At 37.0% G+C, this 17,454-nt stretch overlaps 1 protein-coding gene across 2 annotated transcripts in view; it reads left to right on the top strand.

Moving 5' to 3' along the window:
- The window catches only part of PAXBP1 (PAX3 and PAX7 binding protein 1), a 29,204-nt gene extending 12,865 nt beyond the window's left edge, over positions 1-16,339 (top strand). Inside the window, exons 8-18 of one of the 2 annotated variants that reach the window (XM_075728112.1) lie at positions 608-731; positions 3,053-3,152; positions 3,581-3,696; positions 6,562-6,761; positions 8,711-8,855; positions 9,010-9,131; positions 9,891-9,967; positions 10,231-10,297; positions 11,905-12,051; positions 12,450-12,604; positions 14,755-16,339. In XM_075728112.1, the coding sequence (XP_075584227.1) occupies positions 608-731; positions 3,053-3,152; positions 3,581-3,696; positions 6,562-6,761; positions 8,711-8,855; positions 9,010-9,131; positions 9,891-9,967; positions 10,231-10,297; positions 11,905-12,051; positions 12,450-12,604; positions 14,755-14,872 (1,371 nt within the window). In that variant the 3' untranslated portion in view covers positions 14,873-16,339. The remainder of the gene's footprint in view (positions 1-607; positions 732-3,052; positions 3,153-3,580; positions 3,697-6,561; positions 6,762-8,710; positions 8,856-9,009; positions 9,132-9,890; positions 9,968-10,230; positions 10,298-11,904; positions 12,052-12,449; positions 12,605-14,754) is intronic. The other variant, XM_075728113.1, reaches the window with a different exon arrangement.
- The last annotated feature ends 1,115 nt before the right edge of the window (positions 16,340-17,454 follow it).

Raw genomic sequence — 17,454 nt, 5'->3', positions numbered from 1 at the left:
TTTAATGATAGGCTAGAGTAACATTTTACTCATTTGAATTGCCTTTTGGCATAACATGCTTATACAGTGTTCTACTGCATTTCAATAATAATATTTCAGCGTATGCTAATAAGAGTTACAGCAAAACAATAGCTGCTGGCTTCAGGAGGTTAGATTCGTGCTTTGTTTTTTCACCGTATACAGCCAGGTTATTTTCTCATTAAAGTGTAGAATACTACATTCTTGTTTAAAGAGAGAGAGGAAACAATGAGGTCTGAGAATTGTAAGCACTGTAACACAATATGTAACACACTTGGTAGAGAAAACAAGAGCACTTGAAATAACATTTCACACTCTCTGAAATGGTTGTCTTACTGTGTAGACTCATTCAATCAACAGAATTTACTTTCAGAGTGCTGTTGCTACAGTTGAAAGCTGTTGGTGTTGTAAATGCATGCATTTTCTTCATGTTGAAATACTTACTGGGCCAAATGATACAAATGGGTAAAAGGAAACAGTTTGTGCTGCTAGAAGTACAGTGACAGCATTATGCTTCGGAATAGTATGGTACCCCAGAAACTAAGCACCTGAAGAATTTGATATTACGTAGTGTGTTGTATTTTTACAGGTGCCTCTGATTAACGAACTTGAATCCGCAATGCACCAGCTGTACAAACAGCGAGCTTCCCGCCTTGTCCAAAGACGACAAGATGATATTAAAGATGAATCTTCGGAGTTTTCAAGCCATTCAAGTCAGTCCATCTTGAAGGTTTTTATTATTCATTAAACAACCTTGTTTACTTAGTATGGCTTAATTTAAATGTAAATGTTTAAAGTATGACTGTCTTAAAGTTTATCCTTACTCTTGAGATAGGTAGAAGCAAGTTCAGATAAAAGTTCTCTAATCTGTTTTGTTTTAAACTCAAAGCCCCTCTAACTCTGACTTCATCTCTCCTTTCTGTTGCTCTTAACTATATTTTCTCTTTTCTAGCACTGAAAATATGTGCATGGTGGCAATGGTAGTAGTGGTCGTATGTGATTCCCGATTTTCCTCTTACATCGGGAGTACTTTTTCTTTTTTTTTTTTTTTTTTTTAACCTCCTTGAATCTATAAATTTTCTGTAACATCTACAGTTAATTCTGTACAAAGCCATGAAGCACTGGGCTAGAGCTGATTTCTGTCTAATGCTCTATTTTGTAGGCAGCATAAGTATTTCATTTCAGACACTTAACTGGTAAAGCTAAAGCACTGGAAGAGACTGGTGCCACTGTTAAAAACTGGACTAATACAAAGTGACCCTATATGAAATACAGCTTAAAATTAGCCAGTTAAAATACCTGCTTACTGTGAGCATTTGGTTGGGGGATTCTCACTGAGGAGTTTTCTTGTGGTGGTTACTCTTCAGTATGTAAAACTCTACAAAAGTATAAATGTTAACTTAGATGGAAATAACGTTCCTTGGAGGAGGTTTTATTCAGCATGTTAAACAACGGGTAAAATACCATATTAATAGTAGTTATCTTTCTGCTTTGGAGAGCTTCCCATTTTTAAAAATGGCTTTCTTGTCTGTCCTAAAATCCTATAATAAAACCCATTTCCTATCCTGTCACAGTGTGTCCAGAGGTGAAATTTTGTTAATACTATTAGATAGAACTTACTGAGGGTGATAAAGTGTTAGGGCATCAGAATTGGTCATCCGTTTACAGAGTGGTTAGCATACGTATTCCCTTTAGGGCTTTATTTGGAGCCCCAGACATCACATATAGGCCTTGCAGTTTTACCATGAAAATGCGGTTGTGAGAATTAGAAACCTAATGTACTAGAAACATATTTCCTAAAAGAAGCTTAGAATGGATTATTTTAGACTGGAATTTAATAGTGGGGTGGGAATAGTTGTCATTGTCAAGGCTGGGTTTTAAAGAGAGATCTTATTTAGTATCTGGGAGTCTTGAGAATGAATTCCACTGCGTCTAGAAATAGTTCAGTTCTGTCCCTTAAAATTATCACAGAAACTAGGAGTTGATGCCAGCCTTTGATTTGATGTGTGTTGCGGACATAAACGATCTGCTTTCCTTCATACAGTGTCAGAACACTAAAGGCCTAGAAGTGAATTTAAGTTTGTCTGCCAACTTCTGCTTTTCTTCTGCATAAAGACAAGTAGCTCAGCTTCAAATAACATTTTAAAAAAATTGGACAAATGGTGTCTTTGTATGTTAAGGCTCTTAGTAGTTCTGGTATAGAAATGAAATGCTGTGTAGATCATTCTATGATCATCATTAATATTTTTAATGATGGATTTGTAAATAGATTTAGTTAGAACATGTAAACTTACTCCTGAAATTTAGGTAGGCTTTTGTTTAAAGTTTGATGTTTATATTTTAGTGGGTGGACTTAAGCACTGGCTAACATTCAATCCACTTTTTTAAATTTACCTGAAAAGGATGAACTGGAAACACTCTTGGGTCTGCCTGCTGGTTGCTGATCAACTTCACTGGTTAGCTGTGTTGTTTTCTATAATCAGGAACATCTATAATGAATCACAGCTTAAAAAGAGGAGGGAAGATGATTTATTTTCCTGTAGATTTTGATGTGTTTTAAACTTTAGGCAATCTAAAGCATATAAACTTAGAAAACACTGACTAGAACTCTGAAATATCATATACTCCTGCTCCAGTCCCTCTTCTCTGCCTTTTTGTTCATTTTCTTTTCAAACGATACATGGTGAATGTGTTTATGTAAGGGGCACTTTTTGTCTTGGAACATTCAATTTAAACAATTTCTGATAAAACTGTTGACTTTTATATAGTTGGGCACTGTTGTGAGAGGGACAAGAGTGAAGTATGGTGAAAACTAGTTGATGTTTAAGTGGAGTTTTTCCAAACTTCACTACTTCCTCTTTTAACCTCTACAGTTGTGAACTCAGGCTTCTGGGTGCATCTTTTTGAAAACTTCAACTTTCTACTTCAAATTACACTTAGTTTAAAGTAGGTAAAAGGCTCTTATGAAACTGCCTACAACACGTTTATATAATCATAGATAAGCATTTTAATTGTCATCAATGTAATTTTACAGATAAAGCACTGATGGCACCAAATCTTGAATCTTTTGGACGAGACAGAGTGATCTATCAAGAGCAAGTAAAGCGCCGGACTGCAGAAAGAGAGGCTAGAAGGTAGAGTACTGAGATTTCTTGTCCATTAGGAGTCTTTGCCTGCTTGCAGAGTACAGTTGTCCTGTGTGACATACTAAAGTAAGCAGCAATGTTTGCTCCTTTCCTGCAAAGGGAAGAAGACACTTAAGCTGGTATGCTGGGCAGGGCTATTCTTATATATCCCAACTTACCATGCAAGTGTACAAAACAAAGTACCATTACATGATACTGATGTAAAATGACTAAAAGAAAGCATAGTAAACCTATTCAGTATCTATATGGTCTTTGCTGGTTTCTGTTCCTTCCATTGTTTGAGGTGGTGACATAGTGAAAGGTTTTTTTCAACCTGGATTTCCTTGCATTAAAAGTTAGGACATGCTTAGGTGGGTCTGTTCATTTTATGGGGGGAGAAGAAGTAATAGCTGGTTTATGCTGCTGATTCTTTTCAGAGCTCGTCGCAGACAAGCAAGAGAGCAAACTGGGAAGATGGCAGATCACCTTGAAGGTCTTTCCAGCGATGATGAGGAAACTTCAACGGATATTACAAACTTCAACATGGAGCGAGGTTAGAAAAGTTACTGAAGCTTTATGTAACAAAATACAGAAAATTTGGAGAAAAAAAAAATTATCCAAATGCAGCCCTGTCCATATATTTCACCGTATTTTGGAGAAAGTTTGGGAACTGTTCCTTGCTGGATCATCAGTATGACCAAAACAGTCTCTTACAGTCCCTTTTGCCAACCTGTTGTGCAGCTTGCAGCTAACTAAATACCCCATCCTTAGTGAGATTCTTTTTCTTTAATTCATTCTTTTGCTGGCAAGCAGTAAGCTTTTGTACCTTCAGTGAATACTAAGTCTTCCTTCTAATTTGTTTACCATTCTTCAAATACCTGTTTGTTTTACATGTGAAATTCTGAAAAGCTCAGTGCTTTAGAAACCTTTTTTTTGCTTCATAGAATGTGTTTTCTGGAGTTTTGCATAAGCATCTAGAAATGCGATGACAAAAATTTTGTAGACTCTTGTTACAGCCTGGCAAACATTGCAGAAAGATCTTGTGTTACTGACTTGATTTGAAATTCATCTGCAGTTTTATGATGAATTGCTCAAAGTAACCATTAGTATGCAATTATGCATAACCCTAATTATACAATAAATAGGGTTCTAAGTTAAGCTAATGCCTCTAAAGCACTGGGAGAACTGGAAGAAACCTGAGATTTGGGGAAGTATGGGTAGTTTGATGAAACAGTCATCTTTTACAGCAGCAGTTAAAAGGAAAACAATTGCAGTGGTTACTGTGAAACGAGTAACGAAGAAAGTAGAACATCACTAGTAGTCCTGTTACCTTCTTGTTTTGAACCTGAGTACAATTGTCATTCTCTCTGATTAAAGAGAATTTAATCGGATTAGAAGAAATGTGGAGAAGGGGAGCAGCAAGGATCACATACAGAATCGCTTACGTTGCATGTGAGGAAGGATTAAACAGTTTTGGACCCTTCAGCTAGGAGAAGGATGTTGACTTTTCACGGTATGAGAGCTAGGGGACATGAAATGAAGTGATAGGATAGGTTTAAAGTAAACAAGTCACTTCCCACAGAGAGTGTAATAAAAATGCCAGTCATTGCTGTAGGTGGTTGTGGAGACCCAAAGTACGAACAGATTAAAAAAAGCAATTAGATGAACTGTCTAGCAGTTGGATCATTCAGAAGTGCAAACAGTTTCTGCACCTTCAGTTGCTGGCTGATTTACCAAAATTGTGGATGCAGGGAGAGCTCTTTGATAAATAAAGCAACTGTTTAGGGTTGTTAGGTGCTATAATTAACTTTGCTAAGTTAAATGATCTAGACTAAAAATTCAGTGTGGCTGAATTGCTCTTTGTAACTTGGCACTTTTATGTGTACAGAAGCCCTTTGTAGGAGTTTCATCAGTTTCTAAGGAAGCATAGTATTTTTAAAGCTTTTATTTTTTTAATCATTTATAGCTCTCTTGTCCAGAGTCAGCAGTGAGCTATATGGAACAGAGGGATGCACTTTGGACCTGGTAACTTTATTTGTAGCATCTCTTCTTGATCCCAGTGTAAAAAGTGTGTTTATATGACATAATCTCATGTTCCCTCAGCCCTGTCTCTTCCTGCTGTGTGTACTAGTGTTGTGGTTTAACCCCAGCCAGCAGCTAAGCACCACGCAACCGCTCATCCCCCCTGCCCCGGTGGGATGGGGGAGAGAATCGGAAGAGTAAGAGTGAGGAAAAACTCCTGGGTTGAGATAAGACCAGTTTAATAATTGAAATAAAATAAAGTACAATAGTAGCAGTAATAATAATAATAATAGTAATAATAATATACAAAGCAAGTGATGCACAATGCAATTGCTCACCACCCGCCGACCGATATCCAGACAGTTCCCAAGCACCGATCGCTGACCCCGGCCAACCCCCCCCCAGTTTCTATACTGAGCATGACGTCATATGGTATGGAATAGCCCTTTGGTCAGTTTGGATCAACTATTCTGGCTGTGCCCCCTCCCAGTTTCTTGTGCGCCTGGCAGAGCATGGGAAGCTGAAAAGTCCTTGACTAGCGTAAGCAGTACTTAGCAACAACTAAAACATCAGTGTGTTATCAGCATTCTTCTCATCCTAAATCCAAAACACAGCGCTATGGCAGTTACTAGGAAGAAAATTAACTCTATCCCAGCCAAAACCAGGACAACTAGTTATGTTAGTTGTGTACAGGTTACTACTGTAACTGAACATTTAAAACTGTGGCTGCAGCAAAAATGATGATTAAAAGGAAACTATCCCTGGGAAGTAGAAAAGATGAAGTGAGAATAATATATATAGAAAAAGTTTTGGACTGCATAGAATACCGGTACTGTAAATACAAAAAAAGGAAGGAAGGTGCTAAGGGATTGTAATGGTTGCCCAGCGCTACAGTCATGTTATGTTCAGTAGTTTAGCATGATGTCTGCCAGGACCCATTCTGAAGTGTTGATTCAGTTGGCTTATCTAAGATGCCCTCCTGTACTTGCACTTGGATGAGAGAAGTTGTAGAATAATTTGGGTTGGAAGGGACCTGGAGATCAGCTGTTCCAGACTCCCCTGCAGAGCAAGGCCAGCTTTGAAGTTAGATCCACACTGAATACAGCCCAGTACATCACCAGTCCAATGTCTGGTAACTGAAAATCATTGTATGAAATGTTTAAAGCAAGACGTGTGATAAAACAGTATATTGGAGAGTACTCATGCTCATGTTTTTATTGCTTTGTATATTTGAGGCGGAAGTAACAGAACTTTTAAAGATTTTGTTTGTTTGTTTGTTTTTTGTTTTGTTTTGTTTATAGGAGTTAGCTTATGCCAGTGAGCATCAAAGTCCATCTTGAAAGAGGTATTACAGGGAACAGGTGATTAACTTACTGCTCTTTTTCTCCTCCACCAGATCGTATATTGAAAGAATCCAGCAAAGTTTTCGAAGATGTTTTGGAAAGCTTTTACTCAATTGATTGTATTAAGTCACAGTTTGAAGCGTGGCGCTCAAAGTACTTTGTCTCTTACAAGGATGCTTATATTGGCCTCTGTTTACCAAAGCTGTTTAACCCTTTAATCAGACTTCAGCTGCTTATCTGGACTCCTTTGGAGGTAAGGTCCTCTGCAAGCAACTTCTACGTAAGCTTCTATATAGTGGTTCTTTCACACTTCTGCAGAGCAAAATAAATTGTGTCTTTGATGTGTGCTTCTCGTAAATGGCTGTTCTAGGCATGAAGTTTAAAATGGGCACCCCTCTTGGGGTGAAGCTTTTCTGGGGAGTTTCTGGACTGTTGTCCTCTGTGTTCCCAGCAGGCCACAGTTCAGGTCAGCACATGTCAATACCGTCTCAGTGAGTGGTGTAGACCAAAAAGCTTCTTAAATAATAAATTTAGGTTTTAAAATACTTAGGAGCAACTTGTGATTCTAGTGATGTTGTTTCTTCAGAAGTAGAACTAAGAAGCCTGTTTTTATGTTGACTTACAACCTATGTCTCTACATTATAGATCTTTCTTTCTCTCACCTGCACCTTCATGCCCTGTAGAATTCTGACTGGCAATTTTCAGGTCTTCCTCGTAGTACTTATTATCCAGTTATTAGGTGGGGAACATGGGAAAAGCAGGACAGTGTTGTTGCAGCCCAGTATCCCTGGCACATGTTCATTGTCCAGCCTGCATATTTGTGCTGACATGAGTAGCCATCAGGACAAACAATTTGGGTAGCTTTTGACTCCCACTCTGTTCTTCCTACCAGTGAAAGCTCTTGTAAGGTATTTCAGCTGCAGTCAGATGATTATTTTCACAGTGCTGATAGGAACTTACTTTTTTCTGCCATGTTGGCTTTTACTGGGGAATAGGAGTGGGTCAAGGCACAGAGTGAGTGCAATTGCATAAGCTTGGTTGTTATGTGGGTTTGGGGTTGGTTTTTTTTTTTTTTTTGGAAACTGGGCTAATAAGACAGATTGTCTTCTTCCCTTTCACAACTTAGCTCATCTACAGCACTGTCTGCAGATGTGTCAGCCTATCTCACAAATGACTGAATCTCTCCTTTTTTTTAGAAGTGGGTTTTTTTCCTTAACTGCTAAGAGAGTATTTATAGAAGGGGATCTTCTGTTGCCTCTGCTCTGATTGCAGAGGAAGGAAAGCACAAGTCTTCTTCAGAGAGCATTCAGAGTACTTAATTTGAATAAATGAGAGAAAACCTAGGAAAGGTGTCCTCGTTAAATTTAAAACTGGTTTTGTACATTCTCCCTTCCCCCTTCCCCCATGCTATTTCTATGTGAGTTCCCAGGCTGGCAAAACAAAGCTCTAGTTAGATGGAGACGTGGTACAGAATTCTCAAATCTCATTGTTTTCACTACTCTGTGTTACTGGTCCTGTTAAGCACTTTAAGTTAGAAAAATTACAAGGCATTCATAAAAGGAGGTTTTTAATCCAGAAAGCATAATTTTATAATTTTTCACTTTCATTAGATCTAATGATTGTGTGGTTGTAGAGTGAATTGGTTCATTTGGCTGATTTATGGAAAATTGACCTTGCTACCCATTGTCTCTCAGGTTTTGGTTCGGTTGTGTTGTCCATATATACTAATCTGGCCTGTGATGGCATGATTAGTAGTGCTCAGGCAAAGAGGCAGAACATTTTCTTCACTTTTCAGGAATCAGGCTTGCCTGCATTTCTGAAGGAAGTAGTATCACTGCTTGAGAAGTAGGGGAGCCAAAGCAGGTGAAGTAATTTACTCATCCTTATGCCAGATGAAGAGACTCTTTGGTCTTGAGGGGCTATGTCTGTCTCTTTCTTTTCTTTTTTTTTTTTAATTATTATTTTCAGTGCAGATGAGTACCTGACATGTAGACAAAAAGGACTAGATTTTTCAAGTTGTTATTGTGTTCAATTGCTGCTTACCCTGCCTGCTTAGCACACTTGGTAGACTGTTTTAAAGTAGTTTTCTTCTGTTTTTTGAGTGTATCATACTTGCATATATAATACTGTTTTTCTTTTTTTTTTAATGTGTTGACTTCAAATCTCTGTTCAGGAATCTAAGCTCAACTCTTTTTTTATTAGGGCAAGTGTCGAGATTTTGAGACTATGTTGTGGTTTGAATCATTGCTGTTTTATGGCTGTGAAGAACAGGAGCAAGTGAAAGATGATGCTGATATTTCACTATTGCCTACCATTGTAGAGAGAGTTGTTCTTCCTAAACTAACAGGTATAGTCTTAGAAAGAAAGTGGGGGAAAAGGAGGATGTGCGGAAGCTGATGCTTGCTTGTGCTTTCAGATTTTACTGTTTTGTAAATTATTGCCTGTCTTAGTACCTGTATTTGAGTATTTGCAAAGCGGGGTAATTCTTTAATCTCTTACAGTGATTTCTGAAAATATATGGGATCCTTTTTCTACAACACAAACATCTAGAATGGTAGCAATTGTACAGAAACTAGTAGATGGATATCCTTCAGTAGTGAATGCAGAGAACAAAAATACACAAGTAAGTTGTTTTTTCTTAAATATCTCATGTAACTTAAGGAATTTGAATATATTTTTTAATACATGATATTGGAGAACACAGCATGCTTAGTGAGGAGCAAGAAAGAGAATTTTGCAATTATTTGATGCTCTGCAGACTAGTTATGGAGAGTCAAGTACAGTGATAAATTAGGAGGAGGAACTCAGTGAAGTCTCCCCAAAATAGATGCTAGAGATAAAAAGAGATACCAAATGTACTAAGACTTTTTGGTCTGCAGTTCTTCTTTAAGGGTCAGCTACAAATAGTCAGGCTTTTCTTTTTTAGATTTTTGTAACCTTTTCAAATGTATTGCCTTGAAATTTGCTTGTTTTACTTATATTCTATGAATACAAGAACCAATGTCATGAGTTCGGGTGCCATAGCTAATGCAATGTATGCATTGCCTTTAGAATAATGGGAGATACGTAAAAGTGTATGTGTATGGAGAAGTTAGCAGAAGATTAAAAATGACAAAAGGTCTGACTTCACAGAAGCTAATTGTGTAGCCAAGCTTAACCATAAATTAATTCCATTGCCTTCATTTTTTATTGAAAGTGTCAGATTTCAGCTCTGTTTATTATAGGCTTCTCTAAGACATTATTTATATGTGTGCTTAAGTATGTATGCCTTTTATTGTTAGGGTCACAAATGTTGTTTGTTGCTTTGAAAATCAATTTCTGAGTGGTTAACTACTAAGCAGTGCTTTGGACGGACGCTTTAAAAAAAATTTATCTGTTTCAGATGCTTTTAAAGGCATTGTTGCTAAGAATGAGGAGAACACTAGATGATGATGTATTCATGCCCTTATATCCAAAAAAGTAAGTTTGCTTTCAACTATGGTGTTAGACCTTCATTAGCAAGTCGGTGTGTTCTGTACATAGTTAACAGGGTTTTTTCCCCAGTATGGTTCACTGGCTGAATACAGGAGATCTTTCACTATCATGCTGTGAGGATTTAGTAAAGACAAGCAGGATGGAAGGGAGTATTTCTAGAAATGAACTGTGTGTGGGAAGGAGGAAGCCAGCAAACTCCAGACAGAGGTGGTCTTGGTTGCTCATTAAAGAAATCTCTTACTTTCCAGCATCTTAGAAAACAAGAACTCTGGTCCATATTTGTTTTTCCAACGTCAGTTTTGGTCCTCTGTTAAGGTAAGTCAGTAAATACATCTGGTAAATCTTTGGTCTAGACAGTGTAGCAATAAAATCCTCTTCAAACTTGTGGAAAATGGTAGATGGAAATTGCTTTAACTTTCTTTGAAAGAACTCTAAATTAGGATTCTTAGTCTTTGATAATGCACTGTGCCCTCTTCAAAACATTGCCAAGTGAAAGCACCATCATTTTAACTTGTATGTTGTGGGTTTAGTTAGCATACTCAGCTCAGTTTTTTTAATGTCATTGTGCTTGTCAGAATAAAATACGCTGCTTTTATTTCATTTCACTCATGTGGGAATGAGACACCTTGGTTTGTATTTTTTTTTATATATATATGCACATAGTGCGAGAATCTTCATTAAAATAACTTGGCCCCTTTTGGAAAGCTCACTGCTATTTGTAAAGTATAAGAGCATTTGTAATCTTAGTTTAATTGAAACGATAAAGAGTGTGAAAGAAAAAGTCTCTGTGTATGGAATGTGCAGTATAGAGTTTGCAAAGGTATGTAAGAAGCTATGACTCTTGTAGTTTATTTCCAGTAAAAGGCTGTGAAGAAAATTAACTCCCAACTAAACAGGAAAGTAAAGCATGAGACCCATGTTGATTGTGTGATCATGGAGATCAGCAGTTCAAACAGAACTCTTATCTGGAATTTTCTATTTCAATTGCAGCAGTGAGGGAGCCTGTATTCTGAATAGGTTTGCAATCACTTTGGCACTGAATTCTTTCACTTCGCAATAAAAATCAACTTCTTAAATGCTGTCTAGAGCAAAAAATGCACACAGCTCATTTATTAAAATGCCGTTGTTAAAAGTGAAACAGATCGCTTATTTAGGGCTTGTGTCTCTTTTAAGAGTGAAATTGCCTGCTTCTGGCAATATCTATTGGAGCCTGGGCAGTTAGAAGTATGCAAGCTGTTACCAGTGTTTTATTTTAGGGAAGCATTAAAAATACACCTCTCTTGCGCTAGCAAGCCAGTTATAGCATCACAGATGAGCAGAAATAGAATGTGCGAGGCAGGCGCTCGTTTACTGTTTCCTGATGATCTGCCTCCACAGTAAACTGCTGGCTGTGTGCGTTTGTAGGAGGCTGGCAGCAATCCTCCACAGGCCATATGCCAGTGGGGAATCACAGCTGTACAGCTGGCTGAGCCAGCGCTCCCCCGTGACACTTGCTGTGTCTCTTGTGTCACCGTGCCTTGGAAGTAAGGGTATGCTGACAGTGTACCTGGGAATTTCATTGACAAGGGGGCTGGGAATTTGCCCCAGTATGGCATATGATAGGCCTCACTTGGCTTGACATCAGATTTTGAGAACAAGATGGCTTAAAACTTTTAATTGGGGGGGGTGTGTGTGTGTGTGTGTGTGTCTGATTTCTTGTGCAAAACATGAGCAAAGTTGAGGTGCTAGTGGTTGTATGAGAATTTGTAACTCTCTAGGCTGGTACTTCAAGGATTCTGAATAGTTTTGAAGCTAACAGAAGGCATATTTCCGCGGCTTACCTTGGCCGTGCTGTTGCATTTGAAGAGGCCCTAGAGTGTTTGATCAACTTCCTGGTTTCAGTACATTTAAAAATACTTATTTTCCCTGTGTTGCATTTTCAGTTATTAGGAAACTTTCTCCAGTGGTATGGAATCCTTTCAAACAAAACTCTCCAGGAATTGTCAATAGATGGTCTGCTAAACAGATATATTCTTATGGCTTTTCAAAACTCTGAGTATGGAGAGGACAGCATTAAGAAAGCTCAAAGTGTAAGTAAAATCAAACAATGTTTAAAATCACTTGTAACTCACAAATTTCAACTGAAGGAAAAATGTAGTTAAAACTTGGTTACCTATGAAATCTGGCTTTGATAACTCAGAGTTGTAATGTCAGTCAAAAATAGATTTCCAGCCCTTAAATACACAAACTACAGAAAGAACCTTCTCTGGCTTATGCCTGTAGATAGTTTAGGTATAGTGTAGATTTCAGTATTTTACTGCTTGAATTTTTGATTTTTTTTTTTTTTTTTTTTTTTGGTAGGTTTCTCACTTTCACTCAGTTGGGCCTTGTTGCTGCAATCTTACATGGCAGACTTCACAAAACATGTTAGATAGCTTTTAAAATTTTGTTACATTGTGTTTAACTTTCTTTTTCCTGTTATGTCTAGGTAATTGCTTGCTTTCCTAAACAGTGGTTTGCTAATCTAAAAGGAGACAAGACTATTTCTCAGCTAGAAAACTTCTGTAGATACCTTGTTCATCTGGCTGATACAATTTATAGAAACAGCATTGGCTGCTCTGATGTAGAGAAAAGAAATGCAAGGTAACTTATCTTGAGTTAATGCAGCTGCAATTCTTGTTCTTTGTGTTATTTTGCTGATGTATGCAAACATGGGTAAATATCTCCATCCTGCTGCACGTCTTTTGAAACTTCTTTGAATTCAAACTTAAAAAATGTTACGGTATGGTAGTTGGGGAGATTTTTAAGGTGTCTGAAAACAGCAACTGCTGGAAATCTTCAAACATTTGCAATATATTCTGCATTACTACTTAGTGCCACTGATTCTGGCAAATTTTGTAGCTACTGGTTTTGGACTGTTCCACCTTGTGAGCCTGTTGCTGATTCCTGCACAATGGTTGCTAAATTACAAACTCTGCTTTTGTATACAGTACAAAAGTTCTGACTTTATTTACACAACCAACTAGATGAACCTGTCTTCCCCTAGATCCAAGAGTCATTTTACTTGTACCTTATAACCAGCATAATTAAAAACTTGGATTAGATGCATAAATGTTACTGCTGTCCAAGTAACCTGAAGTGCTATAAGTGTATCATTTTAAGCAATGATAAACTTAAAAACCAAATTGTTGTACTGATACACAGGAATGTAACAAGACTGGAAGATTGTTTATTCCTGTGCTGTTGCATGAGAAGGAAAGGTTTCAGGGTCAATAGTTCTGTTGTTCCAGCAAACCTGAAACTTGGAAAGATGAACCCCCTTGCTACCCACATTAGTCATTCTTGATAATTGAACTTGCTTGAGCCATTGTTGAGTTACTCTTCAATTACTGAGGGGCTCTGGGGGATTAGATCCTTCTCCCTTTTTGATCTTATGCATAGCACTGAAACATACAGACAGAAATTTCTCTTAAACCGTAGCAGAAAAATCTTCGTTAAGAGGGCTCTTTATTTTTTTCTGTTATCAATTTTTTCCGGTTACCGTGTTGGTTATTAGACACTTTTCTGTCTTTAGAGTCACTTTTGGCTGCGGCATATAAATCATCTCGTTTTCAGGGAACACCAAGCTTTGTGCCACACTGGGTTGTGCTCAAACAACTTTTTATCCGCGCTCAGGTTATGCCTCAGAACTTTGTGTCCAAAGTATAATAGTAGTATCACATACCAATTTAAGTTTCCCCATGATTCAAATTCAAAATAGACTTGTTACTCCTTCCTTTCTAAAACCAAAATGCCTAGCCTAGCATGACACTGGAATTGAAATGAAGGATGTGAGAGAGAATCCAGTAGAGATTAAACTTTCTCTCTTTTGGTAGCCTGTTTCTAAATTTGAAAGAACTTTCTTTACCAGCTGAAATAACAACTTGGTAAAACTTTGTATTGGAACAGAAATGTCCGATTAATCCTTTTTTTTCATAGTGAGTTCTAATTTAGTTTCTATCTTCTGTCCTTCTGCTTTTTCCCAGCATTTAACAAAATGGTTGCCATTGCCCCCATGAAGCAGATAAAATAAGTCTGCAGCAGAAATATTGCTACTTATAACTGAGGAATGTCATATCTTTTCATATAAAACCTAGTACAGTTGTTTGAAACAAACATGCATTAATTTCTGCCAAGAGGGAAGTGTATCTTTACCTATGTCTGTTGGTGCTAGTTTTCCAAATGTTAGCTGCTTTTCCACAGATCAGCTAGGTCCATTTTTGAGATAATTTTGAACTTGTAGTATTTTTTGGGAGACTGGTTTAAATTTCATGTCCATCCTCCTAGCAAGATACCAAAATTGTTCTTGACAGCCAAAGAAATACAGTCCTCCTAGCAGTTTGTTCACTCTCAGCTTCCTAGATTGACCTGAATTGTAATGCAGTTCATTGGTGGCAAATTTCATACCTTTTTAAAGCATACATTAAAGCATACTTGCTGCGTTTTTTTTTTTTTCTCAGCTTAAACTTTAGTTACCAAGAGAGCTGTGACTCATTGCACAGTACCATAAGTAATCCCAGACTTTTTCTTGAGATTATACTGCATCTAGTATTAAAGTATATTGTATGATCAACTCCTACTGCCAAAATAGATTTTTCAGTTTCAGTACAAAGCTGATAACTAACTTATTTTATCAGACTAAGCAAGTGGAGGAGAAGATGATGTGAAGTTATCTGAAACTGACTTGCTGAAATATTAATACTTGTACATGATTGTACCATTCCTGTATTGAGTTCTCCTTCCTCTTATTTTAGGGAGCACATAAAGCAGATCATAAAGCTTCTAGCAAGTATCCGAGCACTGGATCATGCTGTGGCAGTTGCGAATGATCACAACGTAAAAGAGTTAAAGATTTTAATAGAAGGAAAATAGACTTTTCTGACAACTCATTTTGAGCTTTAAAACCATTCCTGATGTATAATTTATGTACATATGTAAAGTTTCTTAAACTGTAAAGTATTGATCTTTGTTTTAATACAAAGTGCATTCTTATATACAGCATCCTTAAAAAAAAAAAAAACAAACCTCCTTTGAAAACAAAAATGGAATCCCAAGATTGTCATCTTTCCAGAAATCAGATTTTCCTTCAAGTTTCTCAAAATCTTGTTTACAAAAATACTTTGTACCCATGATTAGTAGTCATCTACTCCTGTTAATTGTTCCATGGTTAACTGGAATGTGTATAATATATTATGTGTAATGTATGCATATATTTATACCACCATGTTGCTTTCACACTGGATATAGAGATCTTGTACTGTTGGAATAAGCTTTTCATTTGCTAAAAAATACTTACTTTGACAATAAAATGATCATATTATTGGTCAAAAGGGCTGGAAAAACATTCAAATATGTGAAAATCATTTGAGCTAAAGAGCAGAGACACTTTCAAATGGAACCTGACCTTTAAAAAGCAGCTGTGCTGCACTCAAATTGGAATAGCTAAAAAATTATTTGCATTCAGAATATGGAACTCTTAAGACTGTTCTTAGAAACAAAACCGAAAGGAAAACCCAAATCAATGCTTACCTATTTTTTAAAACAGGCACACAATGAGAACTTGTGATTATTGCACAAGTATACAGGACACCACTTCCTAAGCGCCAAACACCTTTCATTTTGTAGGAGTAATAGTTTACCCATGAACTCTGGACCCTTGTTCCTTGTGCAAGTTGGTTAAGTTCACTGTTTGTGTCTTTTTGGGTTTTTTTGTGTTGTGTTGGAGTTTTGTTGTTGGGGTTGGTTTATTTTTGTTGGGGTTTGGTGGGGTTTTGGGGTTGTTTTTTTTTTTTTGTAACTTCATATATGGAAACTGTTTCTTCTGATTAGTGTGGCTGAAAATGTCAAGCAAAATGAAGGTGAAGAAAATTTTATATCCTATGATTTGAAGTATTTATATTGTAGTAAATATTCAAATGTTACACTTCCCACTAAATACCATCTAAGAATAGTCTTGCAAAAAAAGCATTTAATTTAAATGTAAATTAAAAAGAAAACACTTTAAAAATCTGGTGATTTACACCAGAACACTAGTGACTTGATCTCGGGGTCCAAGGCATGGGAACAGCTGTAGTAGCCTTGGATTAAGAGCTATTTCCAGGTGTGCCCTACTTTTTTGGGGAACTGTAGCAATAAATTGGCATACTGAATAACATAAGAAATCATTGTATTTTATGCTCATGTCATGTGGTATAAATGAGTATATTAAATATGTACAATTTGTAACATGTACACTTCATTTGGACACTGAACAATTGTTTTTCTGAACTGTTGGGATTTGATGGAGTACCTTCAGAAATACCTGCTTTTAAAAATTTCAATAAACTCATCTGTCAAGGAGCTGTTGCAGTGCAACTTGGTAAGCTTTATTCCTTTAGGAAGGTGGTAAAGGAAATGATACGTGTACTGGCTGACTCTATTTCAATATGTTAGGAAGAAAATGTCATCTTTAGAAGGTGGATTTTAGGAGTGAACAAAAGTGTCTTTGCTTTGAAAAAGCAATTGGGTAAACACTGGAATTCATATACCTATGTAAAGAGTAGTTAAGATATTTCAAAATATTATCATGTTGGTAGTTATAATAGTGACAGATTTGAGCTTTTATGTGCTTAAAATTTTACTGGGTTTAGTATTTTGTTAGACTGAAGACACAAATAATCCATGCTACCAATGTTTCTAGAAGAGTATTCATTTATACTCAAGTGACTTAATCATCAGAGAGATTCAAAGTTATAGAATGTTTGGTTGAGGGAGGGAGAAGGGAGGGGGTAATCAAAAATATGCAAAATTAGGTGGTTTTTAAAATTTTTTTTTAATGAGGAGGAACAATACTGCACAGACACTTCTCTGCACCTTAACACATGCCTGCCTTCTGGTCGCAGGATCTCCAGGGGTGAGGATGCATAGTTCAGACACCTTTTGCACACTCTACTGGGGCTACTCTTTCTAGTCTAGCCACTGCAGCATAAAAGCTCAGTAAAGGTTAACTTCCTGGCTTTAGGATAAAGTCTTTAAGACAGGCTTTTATGGTACAACAAAACTACCGCCAGTATTCAGAATAGCTGCTACCCTTACACCTGTGATTATATATACATGGCGGGGGGGCAGGTATATTCTGTGGACAGAATAAAATGCGCTCAGGCAGTTCTAAGACCTGTGCTGCGAAGTTAGGTTGGTTGTCCAACTGGATAGTTAGCATTACTGTTTGCAAAGGAATGTAAACAGTATTACAGGAGGGTTGAAAATGTACTTTATTTCTATTTGGTTATTTTAGACAATGGAATTCCTTCAACTAAAATTACTGAAACAGTTGCAGAAACTTAGAAGCCTGTCCTCTCTGAATATATTAACGTAAGTGCGCATTGTGTACCGTGAAATTCATTCAGAATCACTGAGTAACAACCTCAAATGCCAAAGCTTTTCACTGTTTTTTCCACATCCAGAACTTTGACTGC

Source organism: Pelecanus crispus, chromosome 1 (genome assembly GCF_030463565.1).
Source record: "Pelecanus crispus isolate bPelCri1 chromosome 1, bPelCri1.pri, whole genome shotgun sequence".
NCBI lineage: Eukaryota > Metazoa > Chordata > Aves > Pelecaniformes > Pelecanidae > Pelecanus > Pelecanus crispus.
Note: the sequence above shows the minus strand (reverse complement) of the source record. Positions and strands in the feature narration are given on the sequence as shown.